Source organism: Mizuhopecten yessoensis, unplaced genomic scaffold (genome assembly GCF_002113885.1).
Source record: "Mizuhopecten yessoensis strain PY_sf001 unplaced genomic scaffold, ASM211388v2 scaffold2421, whole genome shotgun sequence".
NCBI classification, from domain to species: Eukaryota; Metazoa; Mollusca; class Bivalvia; order Pectinida; family Pectinidae; genus Mizuhopecten; species Mizuhopecten yessoensis.
The window spans coordinates 41,681-65,108 of NW_018404538.1; the positions used below are offsets into that span (position 1 = coordinate 41,681).

Below are 23,428 nucleotides of genomic sequence, written 5' to 3' on the forward strand. Positions count from 1 at the left end.
AAAGAAGGTGTTGGGGTATTAGTAAGGTAGTTAGTCATAAGGAGGTGTTAGGGGTATTAGTAAGGTAGTTAGTCATAAGGAGGTGTTTGGGTATTAGTAANTAGTCATAAGGAGGTGTTAGGGGTATTAGTAAGGTAGTTAGTCAGAAGGAGGTGTTTGGGTATTTGTAAGGTAGTTAGTCAGAAGGAGGTGTTGTGGTATTAGTAAGGTAGTTAGTTTTAATGAGGTGTTGTGGTATTAGTAAGGTAGCAACTCATAAAGAGGTGTTAGGGGTATTAGTAAGGTAGTTAGTCATAAGGAGGTGTTGGGGTATTAGTAAGGTAGTTAGTCAGAAGGAGGTGTTTGGGTATTAGTAAGGTAGTTAGTTTTAAGGAGGTGGTTGGGTATTAGTAAGGTAGTTAGTCATAAGGAGGTGTAGGGGTATTTGTCAGGTCGTCTGAAGGAAGTGTAGGGATATTAGTTATCTAGTTACCTGAAAGAAAATGTTTTGGATATATGTTAATTATTCATACATGGGGCTTCTTCTTTACTTTTTGGGGTCTGTTCAACAATCTTTTGTCTAACACTCATGAATATTTCAGGTTGCTAAGAGTATGAAACCACCAACTCTGTTTTTGTCAGAATCTTAAATGTTTCTTTAATTACATCATGCAATCTTTCCTGTTAAAGTTAATCATTTTCCTGTTTCCCTATAGATTTCTACCTTGCTGAAAGCCACCTGGATCCAGGCTCCAAGTGAACAAGTTTAACTAATGGATGAATCAGACAATGTAAGTAGAAACATTTTGTAAAATCCCAAATATTTCATTGATATGTTGCAATGCCAACTTCCTATTTTTTTTTTTTTTTCGGTTTTGGATGGTTAAATTTATAGAAGTTTAAAAGATAAGCTTTCACACATCTGTTTAATTATGATAGCATTAATTCTAACAGTAAGGAAACACGTTTCCATCAGGTTAGAAACACCCAGCTCAACATAATCATCTGTTTTAGTTGGAGAACAATAATCTACCCTTTTATCTGTCCAAGTCTGACTTAATGCAGTGCCACATGCCACCAGACCTTTAATAAAGAGTATTATTGATCGACATCGCAAAATCATGTCTCATTCCCATAAACTGTTAATTTATAACAAAATCTGTACTTTTCTGTCATATTCCCATAAACTGTTAATTTATAACAAAATCTGTACTTTTCTATGTCTCTCCCATAAACTGTTAATTTATAACAAAATCTGCACTTTTCTGGGTCTCTCCCACAAACTGTTAATTGATAACAAAAGCTGTACTTTTCTGTCTCACTCCCATAAACTGTTAATTTAGAACAAAATCTGTCCTTTTCTGTCTCACTCCTGATTTTACTTACTTATTATTGCAAGAACTAAGCTTACTTATTAAAAGTTTCTTTGCTATATAAATTGATAGCAATAATGATTTTTTTTATCTGCAAATATATCTTCACATAGTTCTGAGTCCAAGTTTTCATTATTTATCCTTTTGCTGTGTAAAATGTCACTAACATTTGAGTCCTTGTCTAAAGCAACATTTATATTAAAAACAAAAACAAGAACAGACAACTTTGCATCGAAATCTGTAAGGTACAGAAAACTATACTCTGTAAGGTACAGAAAACTATATTCTGTAAAGTACAGAAAAATATACTTTGTAAGGTACAGAAAGCTATAATCTGTAAACATACAGAAAACTATATTTTGTAAGGTACAGAAAACTACACTGTATATATGTAAGGTGCAGAAAACAATACTCTGTAGGGTACAGAAAACTATACACTGTATCACTGTATAACTGTCAGGTACAGAAAAATAAACACTGTATATCTGTAACATACAGAAAAATCTACACTGTATATCTGTAAGGTACAGAAAACTATAAACTGTAAGGTACAGAAAACTATACACTATAAGGTACAGAAAACTACACTCTTGTAGGTTATAGAAAGCTATACACTCTATATATGTAAGGTACAGAAAAATATACATTGTATATATATAAGGTACAGAAAACTATACACTGTAAGGTACAGAACATATTATACATTGTATATCTGTAAGGTACAGTAAACTATACACTGTATATATGTAAGGTACAGAAAATGACACTGTTATGTACAGAAAACTTAACACTGTAAGGTACAGAAAACTATACACTGTAAGGTACAGAAAACGATACACTGTAAGGTACAGAAAACTATACACTGTAAGGAACAGAAAACTATACACTGTAAGGTACAGAAAACTATACACTGTAATGTACAGAAAACTATACACTGTAAGGTACAGAAAACTATACACTGTAAGGTACAGAAAACTATACACTGTAAGGAACAGAAAACTATACATTGTATATATGTAAGATACAGAAAACTATACACTGTATATATAAAAGGTACAGAAAACTATTCACTGTATATCTGTAAGGTACAGAAAATATACAATGTATATATATAAGGTACAGAAAACTATACACCGTAAGGTACAGAAAAATTATACACTGTATATTTGTAAGGTACAGTAAACTATACACTGTATATCTGTAAGGTACAGAAAAATATGCACTGTATATATATAAGGTACAGAAAAATATACACTGTAAGGTACAGAAAAATTAAACACTGTATATCTGTAAGGTACAGTAAACTATACACTGTATATCTGTAAGGTACAGAAAACTATATACTGTATATATATAAGGTAAAGAAAACTATACAATTATACACTGTAAGGTACAGTAAACTATACACTGTATATCTGTAAGGTACAGAAAACTATACACTGTATATATGTAAGGTACAGAAAACTATACACTGTATGGTACAGAAAACTAACCACTGTATGGTACAGAAAAATATACACTGTATATCTGTAAGGTACAGAAAACTATACACTGTAAGGTACAGAAAACTATACACTGTAGGGTACAGATAACTATACACTGTAAGGAACAATAAACTATTCTCTGTAATGAACAGAAAACTATACGCTGTAAGGTACAGAACATATTATACATTGTATATCTGTAAGGTACAGTAAACTATACACTGTATATATGTAAGGTACAGAAAACTATTCACTGTATATGTAAGGTACAGAAAACTATACACTGTATGGGACAGAAAAATATTCACTGTATGGTACAGAAAACTATACACTGTAAGGGACAGAAAACTATACACTGTAAGGTACAGAAAACTATACAGTAAACTATACACTGTATATATGTAAGGTACAGAAAACTATACACTGTATGGTACAGAAAACTAACCACTGTATGGTACAGAAAAATATGCACTGTATATCTGTAAGGTACAGAAAACTATACACTGTAAGGTACAGAAAACAATCCACTGTAGGGTACAGATAACTATACACTGTAAGGAACAATAAACTATTCTCTGTAAGGAACAGAAAACTATACGCTGTAAGGTACAGAACATATTATACATTGTATATCTGTAAGGTACAGTAAACTATACACTGTATATATGTAAGGTACAGAAAATGACACTGTTATGTACAGAAAACTAAACACTGTAAGGGACAGAAAACTATACACTGTAAGGTACAGAAAACGATACACTGTAAGGTACAGAAAACTATACACTGTATGGTACAGAAAAATATTCACTGTATGTTACAGAAAACTATACACTGTAAGGTACAGAAAACTATACAGTAAACTATACACTGTATATATGTAAGGTACAGAAAACTATACACTGTATGGTACAGAAAAATATTCACTGTATGGTACAGAAAACTATACACTGTAAGGTACAGAAAACTATACACTGTAGGGTACAGATAACTATACACTGTAAGGAACAATAAACTATTCTCTGTAAGGAACAGAAAACTATACGCTGTAAGGTACAGAACACTATACACTGTAAAGTACAGAAAACTATACACTGTGTATATGTAAGGTACATAAACTATACACTGTATATCTGTCAGGTACAGAAAACTATACACTGTGTATATGAAAGGTACAGAACACTATACACTGTATATATGTAAGGTACAGAAAACTATACAATGTAAGGTACAGAAAACTATAAACAGTAAGGTACAGAAAACTTTACACTGTAAGGTACAGAAAACTACACTCTGTAGGTTACAGAAAGCTATACACTCTATATATGTAAGGTACAGAAAAATATACATTGTATATATATAAGGTACAGAAAACTATACACTGTAAGGTACGGAACATATTATACACTGTATATCTGTAAGGTACAGTAAAATATACACTGTATATATGTAAGGTACAGAAAATGACACTGTTATGTTCAGAAAACTATACACTGTATGGTACAGAAAACTATGTAATGTAAGGTACAGAAAACTATACACTGTAAGGAACAGAAAAGTATACACTGTAAGGTACAGAAAATAATACACTGTAAGAAACAGAAAACTATACACTGTATATCTGTTAGGTTCAGAAAACTATACACTATAAGGTACAGACAACTATACACTGTAAAGAACAGAAAACCATACACTGTATATCTGTCAGGTACAGAAAACTATACACTATAAGGTATAGAAAACTAAACACTGTAAGGTACAGAAAACTATACACTGTAAAGTACAGAAAACTACACTGTATATCTGTAAGATACAGAAAACTATACACTGTAGGGTACAGAAAACTATTCACTGTGTATATGTAAGGTACAGAAAACTATACAATGTATACCTGTAAGGTACAGAAAACTATTCAATGTGTATATGTAAGGTACAGAAAGCTATACACTGTATATCTGTAAGGTATAGAAAACTATTCACTGTAAGGTACAGAAAACTATACACTGTATAACTGTAAGGTACAGAAAACTATACAATGTATACCTGTAAGGTACAGAAAACTATTCACTGTATATCTATAAGGTACAGAAAACTATACACTGTATAACTGTAAGGTACAGAAAACTATACAATGTATATATGTAAGGTATAGAAAACTATACTCTGTAAGGTACAGAAAACTATACACTGTAAGGTACAGAAAACTATTCACTGTATATCTGTAAGGTACAGAAAACTTTGCACTGTATATATTTAAAGTATAGAAAAATATACACTGTAAGGTACAGAAAACTATTCACTGTATATCTGTAAAAGACACAAAACTATACACCGTATATCTGTAAGGTACAGAAAACTATACACTGTATATCTGTAAGGTACAGAAAACTATACACTGTATATATGCAAGGTAAAGTAAACTATACACTGTAAAATACAGAAAACTTTACACTGTATTTCTGTAAGGTACAGAAAACTATACTCTGTAAGGTACAGAAAACTATACACTGAATATCTGTAAGGTATAGAAAACTTTACACTGTATATATGTAAGGTACAGAAAACTATTCACTGTATATATGTAAAGTACAGAAAACTATTCACTGTATAACTGTAAGGTACAGAAAACTATACACTGTATATATGTAAGGTACAGAAAAATATTCACTGTAAATATGTAAGGTACAGAAAACTATTCACTGTATATCTGTAAGGTACAGAAAACTATACAATGTAAGGTACAGAAAACTATACACTATATGTATGTAAAGTACAGAAAAATATTCACTGTATATCTGTAAGGTACAGAAAACTATTCACTGTATATCTGTAAAGTACAGAAAACTATTCACTGTATATCTGTTTAAGGTACAGAAAACTATACACTGTATAACTGTAAGGTACAGAAAACTATATATACAATGTATATATGTAGGGTATAGAAAACTATACTCTGTAAGGTACAGAAAACTATACACTGAATATATGTAAGGTTCAGAAAACTATACACTGTATATCTGTAAGGTACAGAAATCTATACACTGTATATATGTAAGGTACAGAATAATATGCTCTGTAAGGTACAGAAAACTATACACTGTAAGGTACAGAAAACTATTCACTGTATATCTGTAAGGTACAGAAAATTATACACTGTATATATGTAAGGTACATAAAACTATACACTGTATATATGTAAGGTATAGAAAACTATTCACTGTAAAATACAGAAATCTATACACTGTATATCTGTAAGGTACAGAATACTATGCTCTGTAAGGTACAGAAAACTATACACTGAATATATGTAAGGTTCAGAAAACTATACACTGTATATCTGTAAGGTACAGAAAACTATACACTGTATATATGTAAGGTACAGAAAACTATACACTGTATATATGTCAGGTATAGAAAACTATTCACTGTAAAATACAGAAAACTATACACTGTATATCTGTAAGGTACAGAAAATTATACACTGTATATATGTAAGGTACATAAAACTATACACTGTATATATGTAAGGTATAGAAAACTATTCACTGAAAAATACAGAAAACTATACACTGTATATATATAAGGTACAGAAAACTATACACTATATATGTAAGGTATAGAAAATTATTCACTGTAAAATACAGAAAACTATACACTGTATATCTGTAAGGTACAGAATACTATGCTCTGTAAGGTACAGAAAACTATACACTGAATATATGTAAGGTACAGAAAACTATACACTGTATATATGTAAGGTACAGAAAACTATTCACTGTATATATGTAAGGTACAGAAAACTATACACCGTATATCTGTAAGGTACAGAAAACTATACACTGTATAACTGTAAAATACAGAAAACTATACACTGTATATATGTAAGGTACAGAAAACTATTCACTGTATATCTGTAAGGTACAGAAAACTATTCACTGTATATATGTAAGGTACAGAAAACTTTACACTGTATATATGTAAGGTACAGAAAACTATTCACTGTATATATGTAAGGTACAGAAAACTATTCACTGTATATATGTAAGGTACAGAAAACTATTCACTGTATATCTGTAAAATACAGAAAACTATTCACTGTATATCTGTAAGGTACAGAAAACTATTCACTGTATATCTGTTAGGTACAGAAAACTATACACTGTATATCTGTAACTTACAGAAAACTATTCACTGTATAACTGTAAGGTACAGAAAACTATACACTGTATATATGTAAGGTACAGAAAACTTTACACTGTATATCTGTAAGGTACAGAAAACTATTCACTGTATAACTGTAAGGTACAGAAAACTATACACTGTATAACTGTAAGGTACAGAAAACTATACACTGTATATATTTAAAGTATAGAAAAATATACACTGTAAGGTACAGAAAACTATTCACTGTATATCTGTAAAATACAGAAAACTATACACCGTATATCTGTAAGGTACAGAAAACTATTCACTGTATATATGTAAGGTACAGAAAACTATACACTGTATAACTGTAATGTACAGAAAACTATACACTGTATATATGTAAGGTACAGAACACTATTCACTGTATATCAGTCTGTAACTTACAGAAATTTATTCACTGTATATCTGTAACTTACAGAAAATATATACACTGTATATCTGTCAGGTACAGATTTTATACACTGTATATTTATAAGGTACAGAAAACTATACACCGTAAGGTACAGAAAACTATACACTGTAACTGTTAGATAAAAAAAACTATTAACAATTTTTTTCTTGATCACCAAAAGGCCCATTAATAAATAAATAAATATACATTTGATATAGTGCCCTATCTAGCTAACATAAGCCACTCTAAAGCCCATGATGGTGATATTTACTTAAATTAGGCAATTTTAGTATATTTGCACTTTTTCAACTTTGAAAGTTACTGTTGTGAGATTTATACCAGGTTAGAGATTAAGGCCCATTGGGCCCTCTTGTTTTTTTATTTATACTGTTTGCACTTTTCTGATCCATGTCAAAGACTTAATTATAAATATCAATAAACATACACATTATGCTTCTGACAGTCAGGCTTTTTGCTGTGAACTTGTACAAAGTGAATAAGGGTATTCCAGATGGCCGAGGAATTCAATCCCATTAACATTCCTCTTTAATCACAATTGGTTTTATTTTTTAGCTAAGGCGTTAGCCGCCAGCTATTTGTATTACTTTAGTTAATGAGCTCAGATATTCATAAATGTCGATTTCACACAGACGGCCTCTAGCGGTAATCACTGGTACTAAATTGAATCATATACCGGACCTACTGTCTTTATTATGCGTAACTTTGGACTCAAATGCACTTGAATGGCTTGTAAATATCATTCCTTTCCTTTATAGAACATATGATCTTATCACAACGCCGTATTCTTATTGAAAATGCACCCTGTTTATCTCAATCGGGAACTGCTACTTGACTGTAGGTCATGCATGCTACACGCAACTTCCGGTAAAAATACTTCAGTTAATGAGCTCAGATATTCATAAACGAGACATAACGTCACCTTCTAGTAATACTAAACAAACTGCAAATAAAATCCATTACCACGGACTCAAGTTCACTCAAACGTCATTGGATATAATCTTATTCTTAGTTAGAACTAAGTATCCTTCTAAAACTTCGTATTTACTCTTGGAACTGTCGCTGGATTAACCCTTTACACGGAAATATTGTCCTGTGATTGGCTAAAATTGGTGACATTTACGTCCCTGTTTACAATTATATATTGCGTGGTCAGAGCTATGAAGCGGTCCTGTTCCAACTAACTGAGGATAATCAAAAGTGCTAATCAGTAATAATATATCTGATTCACGCTTCATATGATTATAATGTTATCAAAATATTGCATATTCGTTCATCGTTAAAATAACAAATCCTTACTAAAAACTCTAAAAAAAGAAACGACGGCCATGTTAGATCACGCGTGATGTTATCCGTTTCCTTATATGGCCTTCACGGCCAAATATAGTATTACTACTGATGCGGTCATGTTTACTACAATTTCCATATTTGGTCATGACACCCATATTTAGACGTCTGACCTATATCGGAAAGATTGAGGAAGTTTCCAACATGGCAGTCAATTAGGATTTCGCTTGCACTTGTTACGTAAACTTGATAATTTAACGAAATATAAGGCGGAGTATAACTTACAATTATGTAGGAGATCAACATAAAAAGTTCATATTACAAACCTATTAATGGATACGGATCCTGTCAATTAATTCTAAAATCGCCTCCGTGTGATTCACACCAGGCTTGCCTAACTAAAATGGGATCAACCGGCCGGGGCAGATGAGACCGGGAATCATGTTAGAACTAGCCACTGTCCTTCTCTAGTTCCATATTGGTATTCTAACCTGAAGGCTTTTTTTACCTTCGCAGTATTATCATTTTGTTCTATTTTCATCATAAGATATGCTATTGCATTTTTATATCGCCTTCTCGCTAATTACAGCTCAGCCAGAAACGAAAATATGCTCCGATAGGCCTACATTTTATATGTCTGTTGGTGTGATTTGTGTTTTTCGTTTATTGAAGTATTACCATATAACAGGACTCTTTTATTTCAATATACACAAAAACAACAACACCTTCGGAATGATTTCAGACATATACTGCGGGAAAACACGAGTGATCTCCCTTACATTTAGACATGCGCACATTTTACTTTCGTTTTGTGTAGGCCTAGACATCATTCGCAACGCGAAGCGGAAAAGACGAAAATGCAGGCGAGTGTTGACTTAATGTTAGGCATGTTGTTTAAGCAGCATTGACAATGAACAATATACATACACTTCTGCAACGTTTACCTACTACTGATTCATAAATAAGGCTATGTATCCCGATTTCGGTGACTTGTGGCCAAGCATGCGGCCGAAGCCGCAGAGAATGGCGCATGTTGTCAGCGGCGATGACAAAAAGGAAGGTGCTTCTACGGTATGTATAGCAGTTATTATGCAAAAACAAACATAATAAACGGACGTTTTACTCTAGTGAATTACAGCGTCACGAGGAACGTCTTTCTCCAGACGTGTTGCAAAATTTTCGAACTGCTTAGTTGCAAACTGATTTCACTTAAGCGTTGTTTGTGAGGATATTTGGCCTTACATTTCTTCTCATTCAGTTAAAAAAAAACATGTTATAAACATTGTATTATTAGATTCATTGTGATGTTGGCTTTCATTGAAGTTTCAATTGTTATACTACTTGATGTTTTGGAAACTTAAACAAGTATAGTAGTTCTAAATATTATGAAATGACAGAAACATTAGGCCAAACAAATTACTTGTGTTTCTACTATCAGAAAAAAATAGGGTAGGTATGTATTAGCTAGGCATTTTATTGTTAATTTGAAAAATATCTTTACTGCGCTAATATAGAGCAGGAGTTCTGACTTTAACAGTGCATATAAAAACTTAAGGGTATTGTAGAACACAAATCTGAGATAAGTCTGGTTAACCACACTGGTGTCGAACACACCAATAAGTATAGTGTGTATAATATATCATAGTTTATACACATCATATTACTATTAGTGTGTCCAGTATCTGTGGGGTTAGCATAAACTCAATATTTGTTTTAAACTTTTAATTGGCCTTATATAATGATCATTTATAGGTCAGACAGGGTTTGGTTTCCAATTCGGAAACTAGACCTGTTAAAACAGTTATCATTTGTAATTTAGAGATTAAATATTTCTAAGCAGAAAAAAATGAACTATAAATATTTTTCAACCTTTTCTGAGTTGTACAATTTTAGAGTATCTTCTGTCTGAAATCTGAACATAACTTGTTTTATGATAAATGTGTAAAACAATTCCTCATACTGGGGTAAAGTTTTTCTATATATAGTCCCAAAAACTACAGATAAAATCCTTGAGCACGTACAAGATACAAAAATATATATTTTACGTCCATTTTGCAAAACATACAACATAAGCTACAAAGACAAAACATGAGTATAATAACAGAGACCAAAATATTACAACATGGAAAAATAAAATAAAAACATGTATGTACATGTAGTATACTGTAAGCTCAGAAAAAGAGTTTATCACTTGGAAAGCACTTAATAGGCACATTGAACACGGTAAGCACATCAGCACATGGTAATTTAAGCACATTTAGAACATTTGCATACAGCACATAAAAAACAAAACCATAACATGGAAAGCTTATTAGCACATAGTAGGCACATTTGCACATTGTAAGCAAAATAAAGGAGTGCAATGGACATCTCCATGTTTCCTGGTTAATTTCTTCTTTATGGAAACAACCAGGGGAGAGTGATGTTCTGCTTCATCTTTTGTATTAATGAAAACCGTGAATATCTAAGTGCGTGTGTTTAAACTAATTTTGTTTTGTTTTTACTGGTACCTTTTTATGTACACATGTTTTACCACCTAAGGAATTAGATGTCTTAAGCCCCCATATGATGTGCTGTTATAAGTTGAATTTAATGTACATTTTGTTTATATTTAGTTCTGCTACCAAAGAGATTGACTTATTGAAATGTTTTTGAAACATTTTAATGAACTCCTCAGCTTTAATGCCTTATTTCTCACTATACAAGCTCATATTGCTATGCCTCCTATTTGTTTGAATATCATCTCTAAACATTATTGCTGGTGCAGAAATTATATGGTAACTATGTTCTATTTTAGGGGGGGAAAGCAATCAATATTACAACAGACAGGGATGGTTATTGATGGGAGAAAGGAGGATGAGAAATAGGAACTGTACCAACTCTCTCATACCTTTGAGGACTTCATGAACTTTTTCAAAAGGCTGCAAGAACTATACCAACAGTGACATGACATTTTGAAATCTGTCAGTTACTTTATAGAGGAGGAACCTCTGACTAAATCATTTTCTCTCAGACACATGAAAGCCGAGTCCACAGATCCTTCCATCAGCGAATAGTTCAAATGTAGTTCAAATGCTTTCCTCGCAAACTTTTCCTTAATGGAGAAGTCAGTGATCTTTACTTGGAACAGATTGAATCTGTGAATATTGATGCTGAAAGCCTGATGAATGTGATTGAACAGCCCCTACTTGATGCTGAAACCCTGATGAATGTGATTGAACACCCACTACTGACTAAGGGCACAAATGTTGGAAACAACGTTTGTTTTGATCAATATAACACTATGGGTGGTGGGAGCAAATTGGAAAAAAAATTAAAAGTATGTTTTTAAAGATAGAAATACTGGTCATGGCTTCCTTTTAGTTTTTGTCCAATGAATTAAAAGTCAACGCAAATGTTAAGTAGTAAAAGAAATGTAAGATCCCTGGTATACATTGTACTTTTAACAATGCTTATGATCAATATCAATAAAATAAAATAAAAGTTATAATATGTAACTTGATATTTGTTAACTTCGCTCGATTTTACTGTGTCCAACATTTGATATTAAATCTTGTGTGATATATGAGAGGGATAGCACACAAGATTGTATCAATGTCAATGAAAGCAATTATTTCTTAAGTTTTCAACCATATTTCTTGAAACTTCATTTCTAAATTTCATACATCAATTGTTCAAGACAGTTTTAAGGTCAATTTCATTCAGTCAAGGTGAAGGCTACAGCTTCACAACCTGTTCATGTACATGTGACAGAGAAATTGTCAGTGCATTCCTAACTAAGTATTCAAACCAAATTTTATAAACCTTGATCCATCATTCTCAACATTAAATCATGCACTACCTGTTTGCATATACACAAGCAACCTCAACTTTCAATAAGTCCTGTTGTCAACATTTGTTGCACAATGCTATCAGTTCTGAAACCAACAATCATGACAACTGTAATAACATAGTATGTGTTCTAGCTGGTACATTTGCAGTACTCTTTTGAAATGTATTTGAAATTAATATGTGCATCTTATTTCAAATGCTAGCCTATGAAGATGATAAAGCTGAACATATGCTATAAAGTTGTTGTTTTCTTTGTGAAGAATTTATGCAATGGAAATAGAGGGAAAATAATGTAACTCTCCTAATCTTGTGTGTGTGTGTGAGTATGTATGTTTATATTTTGTTTATCTTATTCAATATTGAAACATACAACAATGTATCATATTGAATTAGAGTGCTTTTTATATTATTTGTTCATGGGAACACAGATTCAAAATAGTTCCATTTTTCATAAGAAGAGACCTTTTCACTGCAGTGAATATGTAAAACACTTTATTTAAAAGTTTTTCAAAATTATTGAGAGACTTGTAAATTTATGGGTAGCAGTAATCCACTTGCTTATCCACAATTTAGTTTCGGCAAGTAAACATCCTTATAAATATTGTTCTGTAACAATATACACTGACTGATGCAAAATTGAAACTTGAACAAAATTCACACGTATTAAAAAGCATGCCAACCCTGGTCGATGTGCACACTTTACAAGATAACTTGCTTGAATATATATTGATCAATATACAAACTTAGACGATAAGTTCAAAGTTGAGTGAAATCCATGCCTAATTAATTAGCATACTGTACTCTGATTGGTCAATGGTTTTATGCCAAGTAACTTTGTTAGATAAGGCAAGGGTTGATATCTTATTCAACAACAAAGGCAAAGTTCAAAGATGTTCACAATCTGTGCATAATCTATTCAATGGTTTAAAATAATCAGGTATTGGTCAAAGGGGTAAATGCCAGTTTCAGTTTTTAATGTTCTATGAAATACATTGTATGGACAAAGGGAAGCAATTCCAAATTCCTATGCAAATTAATTATCCAAAGGTTTAAAATGATATATTCTAGAGGAAACTTGGTACCACTCTTCTGACAAACCTATAAAGATATACTGTACACACAAGAAGAATAACTTCACAGTGGTACACTTTTACATAAAACTTTGATTCATAACAAATTAACAGTAAATCCTTCTGTACAATATGATGGGAACTTCGTCTTTATTTTGTTCTCCATTCCAAAAATAATATATATATCTTTTGCCTTAGCTTTCAGTACTTTCAGTACTTTGATCTTGTATTTGGACCTGCTTTCTAATTTGACCCTTGTCCTGAATAATGTTTGTCTTTTAACAAGAAAAAATGAATTCCAAAAATATTTCCTGTTAGTTACTCAAAAGATTGTAATATACCTCAAATATCATTTGCACAACCTAGGTAAGCAGAAAACTACAGGTACAACTCAAGTTCATTAATGTGAAAAATAGGTCAGATCAGATAATTCAAAGAAAAACAGGAATTGTCTACAGACAACAGGCTAACATCAACCCATCGTAGGTCATATCTATGACTGCAACAAATCTTGCATAATAAATGAGGTTGGAACTTAATTAGGCCAACACATTGTCTTACCTGTGTTACCTGGCCAGGAATTATTTACCTGTATAGGAACATATTGTGTCGTGGATAATTAATGAGGCTGGTTGCATTCTGTGAGCTTGGAATTGTAGCCACCACATACTGCCTATATCAGGAGAACTGCTTCACCGACTCATACTGTGGTGAGATGTGAAATTAATTGAATAAGGCAGGTTAAAGGACCTTTATAACATACTGTACCTGGTAGTAGTATCACCTTCATTTTAAGGTATGTAGATTTATTGAAATTTACATCATTTAAATGTTAAACTCACTTATGATTTACACCAACACCTTATGCATCACGCTACATCATTACATGGCCATGTAGTCTTCTACATGGTTTCTTATCATGTTGAACTAACAAATTGAAAGATGAACCACAGACAAAACCTGCTGATGTTTTCAGAAAGGGAGGAAGCAAAATCACTTTGAATGGATTGATGGTCTGTATAGTCACGTTGTTTTTGTATAGAAATGGATTTTACATTTATTGAAAGATATGAAGTTATCGACAATCAATCTGTATAGACAAGTTGTGATCATAGAGAAATAGTTTTGTGTTCATACAACATGTATTTATAGACAGTTGATCTGTAAGACAGGTTAGAAATAGTTTTGTGTTCATACAACATGTATTTATAGACAGGTGATCTGTAAGACAGGTTGTTATTGTATAGAACTAGATTTGTGTTCATACATCGTGTATTTATAGACAGGTGATCTGTAAGACAGGTTAGAAATAGTTTTGTGTTCATACAACATGTATTCATATAGACAGGTGATCTGTAAGACAGGTTGTTATTGTATAGAACTAGATTTGTGTTCATGCATCATGTATTTATAGACAGTTGATCTGTCAGACAAGTTGTTATTGTATAGAACTAGATTTGTGTTCATACATCGTGTATTTATAGAGAGGTGATCTGTAAGACAGGTTAGAACTAGATTTGTGTTCATGCATCGTGTATTTATAGACAGGGGATCTGTAAGACAGGTTAGAAATAGTTTTGTGTTCATATAACATGTATTCATATTGACAGGTGATCTGTAAGACAGGATGTTATTGTATAGAACTAGATTTGTATTCATACATCGTGTATTTATAGAGAGGTGATCTGTAAGACAGGTTGTTAGTGTATAGAACTAGATTTGTGTTCATAGATCATGTATTTATAGACAGGTGATCTGTAAGACAGGCTGTTATTGTATAGAACTAGATTTGTATTCATACATCGTGTATTTATAGAGAGGTGATCTGTAAGACAGGTTAGTAATAGTTTTGTGTTCATACAACATGTATTCATATAGACAGTTGATCTGTAAGACAGGTTGTTATTGTATAGAACTAGATTTGTATTCATACATCGTGTATTTATAGACAGGTGATCTGTAAGACAGGTTAGAAATAGTTTTGTGTTCATACAACATTTATTCATCAGGTACGTCAGGTTTTCCTGCCAGTTTCACCTTTTTTATGTGTTGTATGGGCTGAATTTGCCTGGTATCATGGTCCAAACCTGCCCCAAATTGATATTTCAATAAATTGGTTTATTAAAGCAATACCAAAGTTAATGCTAGGCTTGGCTGTAATGTTTATGATCATGTGAAGCTGTCAGTGTCTTACAATGTACACGTGCAAGTATGACATGAATAAGTAGCAATTTGGTTTACAGAAAGTTCTCAACACTAGAAAAAAATTAGGTCATCACGGATTTTCTTTCTATCCTCCCAAAAGTAACTTTCTCCCTTTGAGTTAGTTTAAGTTTTCCTGAACCTTTTTACATGTGAATGTCCTGCCCAGCCAACTAAATTGCTAAGTTCCTCAAAGTTGTAAATATTTGCTTGAGACCGAAATTATCAGGGGTGGCTGGACTTACCCTGGGGTCAAACTTGTCACTGTCTCCACTACATGTATATGTAGAAATTTGATGAATGGTATTTATGAACTATATACATTTTGCATCAAAGACACCATTTTCTTTCAGTCAAAACTAAAGTAAAGATCTGTGTATAACTTATATGGTGGGGCACAGTGGATAGTGTACTCGTCTGTCTTCACCAAAATTGCTGGGATTCCATCCTTTAACTGTAAAAACATGGTTTTTTTTCTGCATACCCAGTTTCTACCCCCACTCAGAGTTTAACCCTTTATACCTTCCACCAGGCACAAATAGAATGATTAATATCAGTTGGGAAGAAACCTGTTTGATAATTGTTGTAAAATAAATAATATTATACATATTATATTTTTGATGATATATCGATGTAGATGTATAAAGATATAAATTTAAACAAAATGGAAAAAGAGAACATTGTAATTCTTTAATGTAACTGAGATGTTGGTTACATCTTTATATAGTCTAAGTACCTGTTCCATCCTAAAACATAAGGTCAAATTTTGTTACAGTCACCGAGATTTGACAGGTAAATGTGCAATAGGAAATTATGCATTTTCTGTCTGTAGCTATAGTTATAAATTCGCATGCTATGGGAAAAATAATCTGTTGCTGAAAAATGGAATTCAAACTTGTGCTGGTGGTCTGGAAAAATCCTTGATGATTTTGACATAAATGCAACTGATGTCGCTATCTAGAAATTATAAAATTAATGCACAGCATCAAAACGAGAGATGTATAACTAAGGAAAGTGACTCTAACCCAGAAGGCAATTCTAACCCAGAAAAGGTTTTTGTTGTATTGTTATTTTTATAAAAAGTCGAAAACAAAATTGAAAGGGAACTCTTCTTGTGCAATGGTTACACATATTTATCACATGTATATAGTGAAAAACACACTCTTCCATATGTAATGAAATGTGGTAGTATGCGGTAGCATGTGGTATCATAGTTTTAAATCACCAACGGTAATATTACATACACATATATGACCTCGGATGTATTCACAGAATAACATGGTAATCATGCCATCAATGTATCTTTCAAGTCCAGACAATAGTGATATCATACTTTTTTCATATAATTGAAAAACATTATTTAATCACTGCTTCTGTTAATGTTGTGGTCAATATCTGTTCTGTACTAACATTTAAATGTGTCTTCTTAATGGATAAAACAACCCTGTAACTCAGCATATTATTTGATATATTATAGTTTGAGCCTCTGTAGTACATATTTATATTTCAGCATACAGACAAGTTTAACACAAAAAATATACTGTGTTATTTAGGTTAAACAGAATGTAAATAAATCATTGTAACTGATGTCCTAACAGGACACACAGTTTCTAGGTTATGGTGTTCCACCAGGTAACATCTGTCAGTGATGTGTTCAAGTCTTTAATTTGTTTAAAGAACTTTAAAGCTCTCGGGATTATAGATATGCTGCTTTGATGATTGTAAGTTTGGAGTTTGTCAGCTGGTCTGACTAATCAACAACATGTATTATTGGGTTAGAAATCAATATTATCCCTGATGGCAGGGATCAATAATACACACAAATGTTTATTGGAATGGAAGTCCCATAGAAAAACAGCAGAACTCAAATGATGTTGTTCTGAAAAAAAACTTGTGGATAAAGATAGCAGGTAAGTTCTATTTGTGGATAATGATGAAAAGTCAGGTATTTTGGTTGATAAAGATAGTAAGTCAGTTATACCCTTGGTGGATAAGGATGGATGTCAGGTATATTGGTGGATAAGGATGGATGTCAGGTATATTGGTGGATTAATGATAGATGTCAGGTATAGTGGTGGATAAGGATAGATGTCAGGTATATTGGTGGATAAGGATGGATGTCAGGTATATTGGTGGATAATGATAGATTGTCAGGTATATTGATGGATAAGGAATTGGATGTCAGGTATGTTGGTGGATAATGATAGAATGTCAGGTATATTGGTGGATAACGACAGATGTGAGGTATATTGGTGGATAAGGATGGATGTCAGGTATATTGGTGGATAACGATAGAAAGTCAGGTATATTTGTTGGTTATGATAGAATGTCAAGTATATTGGTGGATAATGATAGAATGTCAGGTATATTGGTGGATAATGACAGATGTGAGGTATATTGTTGGATAAGGATGGATGTCAGGTATATTGGTGGATAATGATAGATGTCAGGTATATTGGTGGAAAATGATAGAATATAAGGTATATTGGTGGATAGGGATAGATGTCAGATATATTGGTGGATAATGATAGAATGTCAGGCATATTGGTTGATAATGATAGGTCAGGTATATTGTGGATAATGATTGAATGTCTAGTGTATTGCTGAATAATGATAGAATGTCTGGTATATTGGTGGATAATGATAGAATGTCAGGTATATTGGTAGATAAGGTTAGAGGTCAGGCATATGGTGGATAAGGATGGATGTCAGGTATATTGGTGGATAATGATAGAGGTCAGGTATATTGGTGGATAATGATAGAAAGTCAGGTATATTGGTGGATAATGATAGAATGTCAGTTATATTGGTGGATAAGGATGGATGTCAGGTATATTGGTGGATAATGATAGAATGTCAGGTATATTGGTGGATAAGGATGGATGTCGGGTATATTGGTGGATAATGATAAAATGTTAGGTATATTGGTAGATATATATTATAAGGATAGATGTCAGGTATATTGGTGGATAATGATAGAAAGTCCGGTATATTGGTGGATAATGATAGAATGTCAGGTATATTGGTAGATAAGGATAGATATCAGATATACTGGTGGATAAGGATGGATGTCAGGTATATTGGTGGATAATGATAGAAAGTCAGGTATATTTGTGGGTTATGATAGAAAGTCAGGTATATTGGTGGATAATGATAGAAAGTCATGTATATTTGTGGGTAATGATAGAAAGTCAGGTATATTGGTGGATAATGATAGAATATAAGGTATAATTTTGGGTAATGTTAGAATGTCAGGTGTATTGGTGGAAAATGATAGTATATCAGGTATATTTTTGGGTAATGATAGAACGTCAGGTATATTGGTGGATAAGGATGGATGTCAGATATATTTTTGGGTAATGATAGAAAGTCAGGTATATTGGTGGATAAGGATGGATGTCGGGTATATTTGTTGGTATTGATAGAATGTCAGGTATATTGGTGGATAAGGATGGATGTCGGGTATATTTGTTGGTATTGATAGAATGTCAGGTATATTGGAGGATAAGGATGGATGTCAGGTATATTTGTGGGTAATTATAGAAAGTCAGGTATATATATAGTTGGTAGATAGGATGGTTGTCAGGTATATTATAGGATCAGGATGAATGTCAGGTATATATATATTGGTGGGTAATGATAGAAAGTCAGGTATATTATTGGGTAAGGATGGATGTCAGGTATATTTTTGGGTAATGATAGAAACCCAGGTATATTTGTGGATAAGGATGGATGTCAGGTATATTTGTCGGTAATGATAGAAAGTCAGGTATATATATAGTTGGTAGATAGGATGGTTGTCAGGTATATTATAGGATCAGGATGAATGTCAGGTATATATATATATTGGTGGGTTTGGTAGATAAGGATAGATATCAGATATACTGGTGGATAAGGATGGATGTCAGGTATATTGGTGGATAATGATGGATGTCAGGTATATTGGTGGATAAGGATGGATGTCAGGTATATTTGTCGGTAATGATAGAAAGTCAGGTATATATATAGTTGGTAGATAGGATGGTTGTCAGGTATATTATAGGATCAGGATGAATGTCAGGTATATATATATATTGGTGGGTAATGATAGAAAGTCAGGTATATTATTGGATAAGGATGGATGTCAGGTATATTTTTGGGTAATGATAGAAACCCAGGTATATTTGTGGATAAGGATGGATGTCAGGTATATTTGTCGGTAATGATAGAAAGTCAGGTATATATATAGTTGGTAGATAGGATGGTTGTCAGGTATATTATAGGATCAGGATGAATGTCAGGTATATATATATATTGGTGGGTTTGGTAGATAAGGATAGATATCAGATATACTGGTGGATAAGGATGGATGTCAGGTATATTGGTGGATAATGATGGATGTCAGGTATATTGGTGGATAAGGATGGATGTCAGGTATTTATATTGGAGGATAAGGATGGATGTCAGGTATATTTGTGGGTAATGATAGAAAGTCCGGTATATTGGTGGATAATGATAGAATATAAGGTATTATTTTGGGTAATGTTAGAATGTCAGGGGTATTGGTGGAAAATGATAGTATATCAGGTATATTTTTGGGTAATGATAGAACGTCAGGGATATTGGTGGATAAGGATGGATGTCAGATATATTTTTGGGTAATGATAGAAAACCAGGTATATTGGTGGATAAGGATGGATGTCAGATATATTTGTGGGTAATGATAGAATGTCAGGTATATTTGTGGGTTATGATAGAAAGTCAGGTATATTGGTGGATAATGATAGAAAGTCATGTATATTTGTGGGTAATGATAGAAAGTCCGGTATATTGGTGGATAATGATAGAATATAAGGTATTATTTTGGGTAATGTTAGAATGTCAGGTGTATTGGTGGAAAATGATAGTATATCAGGTATATTTTTGGGTAATGATAGAACATCAGGTATATTGGTGGATAAGGATGGATGTCAGATATATTTTTGGGTAATGATAGAAAGTCAGGTATATTGGTGGATAAGGATGGATGTCCGGTATATTTGTTGGTATTGATAGAATGTCAGGTATATTGGTGGATAAGGATATATTGGTGGATAATGATAGAAGGTCAGGTATATTGGTGGATAATGATAGAATGTCAGGCATATTGGTGGATAATGAGTAATGATAGAAAGTCAGGTATATTGGTGGATAAGGATGGATGTCCGGTATATTGGTGGATAAGGATGGATGTCAGGCATATTGGTGGATAATGATAGAATGTCAGGCATATTGGTGGATAATGAGTAATGATAGAAAGTCAGGTATATTGGTGGATAATGATAGAAAGTCAGGTATATTTGTGGGTTATGATAGAAAGTCAGGTATATTGGTGGATAATGATAGAAAGTCAGGTATATTTGTGGGTTATGATAGAAAGTCAGGTATATTGGTGGATGATGATAGAAAGTCAGGTATATTTGTGGGTAATGATAGAAAGTCAGGTATATATATAGTTGGTAGATAGGATGGTTGTCAGGTATATTATGGGATCAGGATGAATGTCAGGTATATATATATATTGGTGGGTAATGTTAGAAAGTCAGGTATATTATTGGATAAGGATGGATGTCAGGTATAATGATAGAATGTCAGGCATATTGGTGGATAATGAGTAATGATAGAAAGTCAGGTATATTGGTGGATAATGATAGAAAGTCAGGTATATTTGTGGGTTATGATAGAAAGTCAGGTATATTGGCGAATAATGATAGAATGTCAGGTATATTGGTGAATGAGGATGGATGTCGGGTATATTGTGGATAACGATAGAATGTCAGGGAAATTGGACAATAAAGATGGATGTCAGATATACAATGTATTGGTGGATAAGGATGGATGTCAGGTATATTGGGGGATAAGGATGGATGTCAGGTATATTGGTGGATAAGGATGGATGTCGGGTATATTGTGGATAACGATAGAATGTCAGGGAAATTGGACAATAAAGATGGATGTCAGATATACAATGTATTGGTGGATAAGGATGGATGTCAGGTATATTGGTTGATAATGATAGAATGTCAGGTATATTGGTGAATAAGGATGGATGTAAGGTATATTGTGGATAATGATAGACAGTCATATATATTGGTGGATAAGGATGGATGTCAGGTATATTGGTTGATAATGATAGGTGGTCAGGTATATTGGTGGATAATGATAGAATGTCAGGTATATTGGTTGATAATGATAGAATGTCAGGTATATTGGTGAATAAGGATGGATGTCGGGTATATTGTGGATAACGATAGAATGTCAGGTAAATTGGACAATAAAGATGGATGTCAGATATACAATGTATTGGTGGATAAGGATGGATGTCAGGTATATTGGTGGATAATGATAGAAAGTCAGGTATATTTGTGGGTTATGATAGAAAGTCAGGTATATTGGCGAATAATGATAGAATGTCAGGTATATTGGTGAATAAGGATGGATGTCACGTATATTGGTGGATAATGATTGAATGTCAGGTATACTGGTGGATAAGGATGGATGTCAGGTATATTGGTGGATAATGATAGAATGCCAGGTATATTGTTAGATAAGGATAGATGTCAGGTTTTTTGGTGGATAAGGATGGATGTCAGGTATATTGGTGAATAATGATAGAATGTCAGGTATATTGGTGGATAAGGATAGATGTCAGATATACAATGTATTGGTGGATAAGGATGGATGTCAGGTATATTGGTGGATAATGATAGAAAGTCAGGTATATTTGTGGGTTATGATAGAAAGTCAGGTATATTGGTGGATGATGATAGAAAGTCAGGTATATTTGTGGGTAATGATAGAAGATAAGGTTTATTTGTGGGTAATGATAGAAAGTCAGGTATATTGGTTGATAATCATAGAATATCAGGTATATTTTTGGGTAATGATAGATATATTATAGAAAGTCAGGTATATTGGTGGATAAGGATGGATGTCAGGTATATTGGTGGATAACGATAGAAAGTCAGGTATATTTGTTGGTTATGATAGAATGTCAAGTATATTGGTGGATAATGATAGAATGTCAGGTATATTGGTGGATAAGGATGGATGTCAGGTATATTGGTGGATAATGATAGAATGTCTGGTATATTTGTGGATACGGATGGATGTCGGGTATATTGGTGGATAATGATAGAATGTCAGGCATATTGGTGGATAATGATAGATGTCAGGCATATTGGTGGATAAGGATGAATATCAGGTATATTGAAGGATAATAATAGAAAGTCAGTTATATTTTTGGTTAATGATAGAATGTCAGGTATATTGGTGGATAAGGATGGATGTCAGGTATATTTGGTGGTAATGATAGAAAGTCAGGTATATAGTTGGTAGATATGATGGTTGTCAGGTATACTATTGGATAAGGATGAATGTCAGGTATGTTCTTGGTGGATAATAATAGAAAGTCAGGTATATTATTGGGTAATGATAGAAAGTCGGGTATATTTGTGGATAATGATAGAATATCAGGTATATTTTTGGGTAATGATAGAAAGGCAGGTATATAGTTGGTAGATATGATGGTCGTCAGGTATACTATTGTGTATACTAAGTGTCCTCTGGAAT

At 32.8% G+C, this 23,428-nt stretch overlaps 1 protein-coding gene and 1 long non-coding RNA gene across 11 annotated transcripts in view; both read left to right on the forward strand.

Annotated features, from left to right (window-relative positions):
* Positions 1-23,428, forward strand: part of LOC110445929 (mucin-17-like) — a 146,160-nt gene that overhangs the window by 33,256 nt on the left and 89,476 nt on the right. For 9 of the 10 annotated variants that reach the window (XM_021490811.1, XM_021490809.1, XM_021490812.1 and 6 more), the window contains exon 2: positions 696-770. In XM_021490811.1, coding sequence (XP_021346486.1) covers positions 753-770 — 18 coding nt within the window. In that variant the 5' untranslated portion in view covers positions 696-752. Of the gene's footprint in view, positions 1-695; positions 771-14,626; positions 14,650-23,428 lie in introns of those variants that run through there. The other variant, XM_021490818.1, reaches the window with a different exon arrangement.
* On the forward strand, positions 17,156-23,356 carry LOC110445930. The gene is made up of 3 exons (XR_002462414.1): positions 17,156-18,913; positions 21,121-21,431; positions 22,725-23,356. It is a non-coding gene; the product is annotated as an uncharacterized LOC110445930 (long non-coding RNA).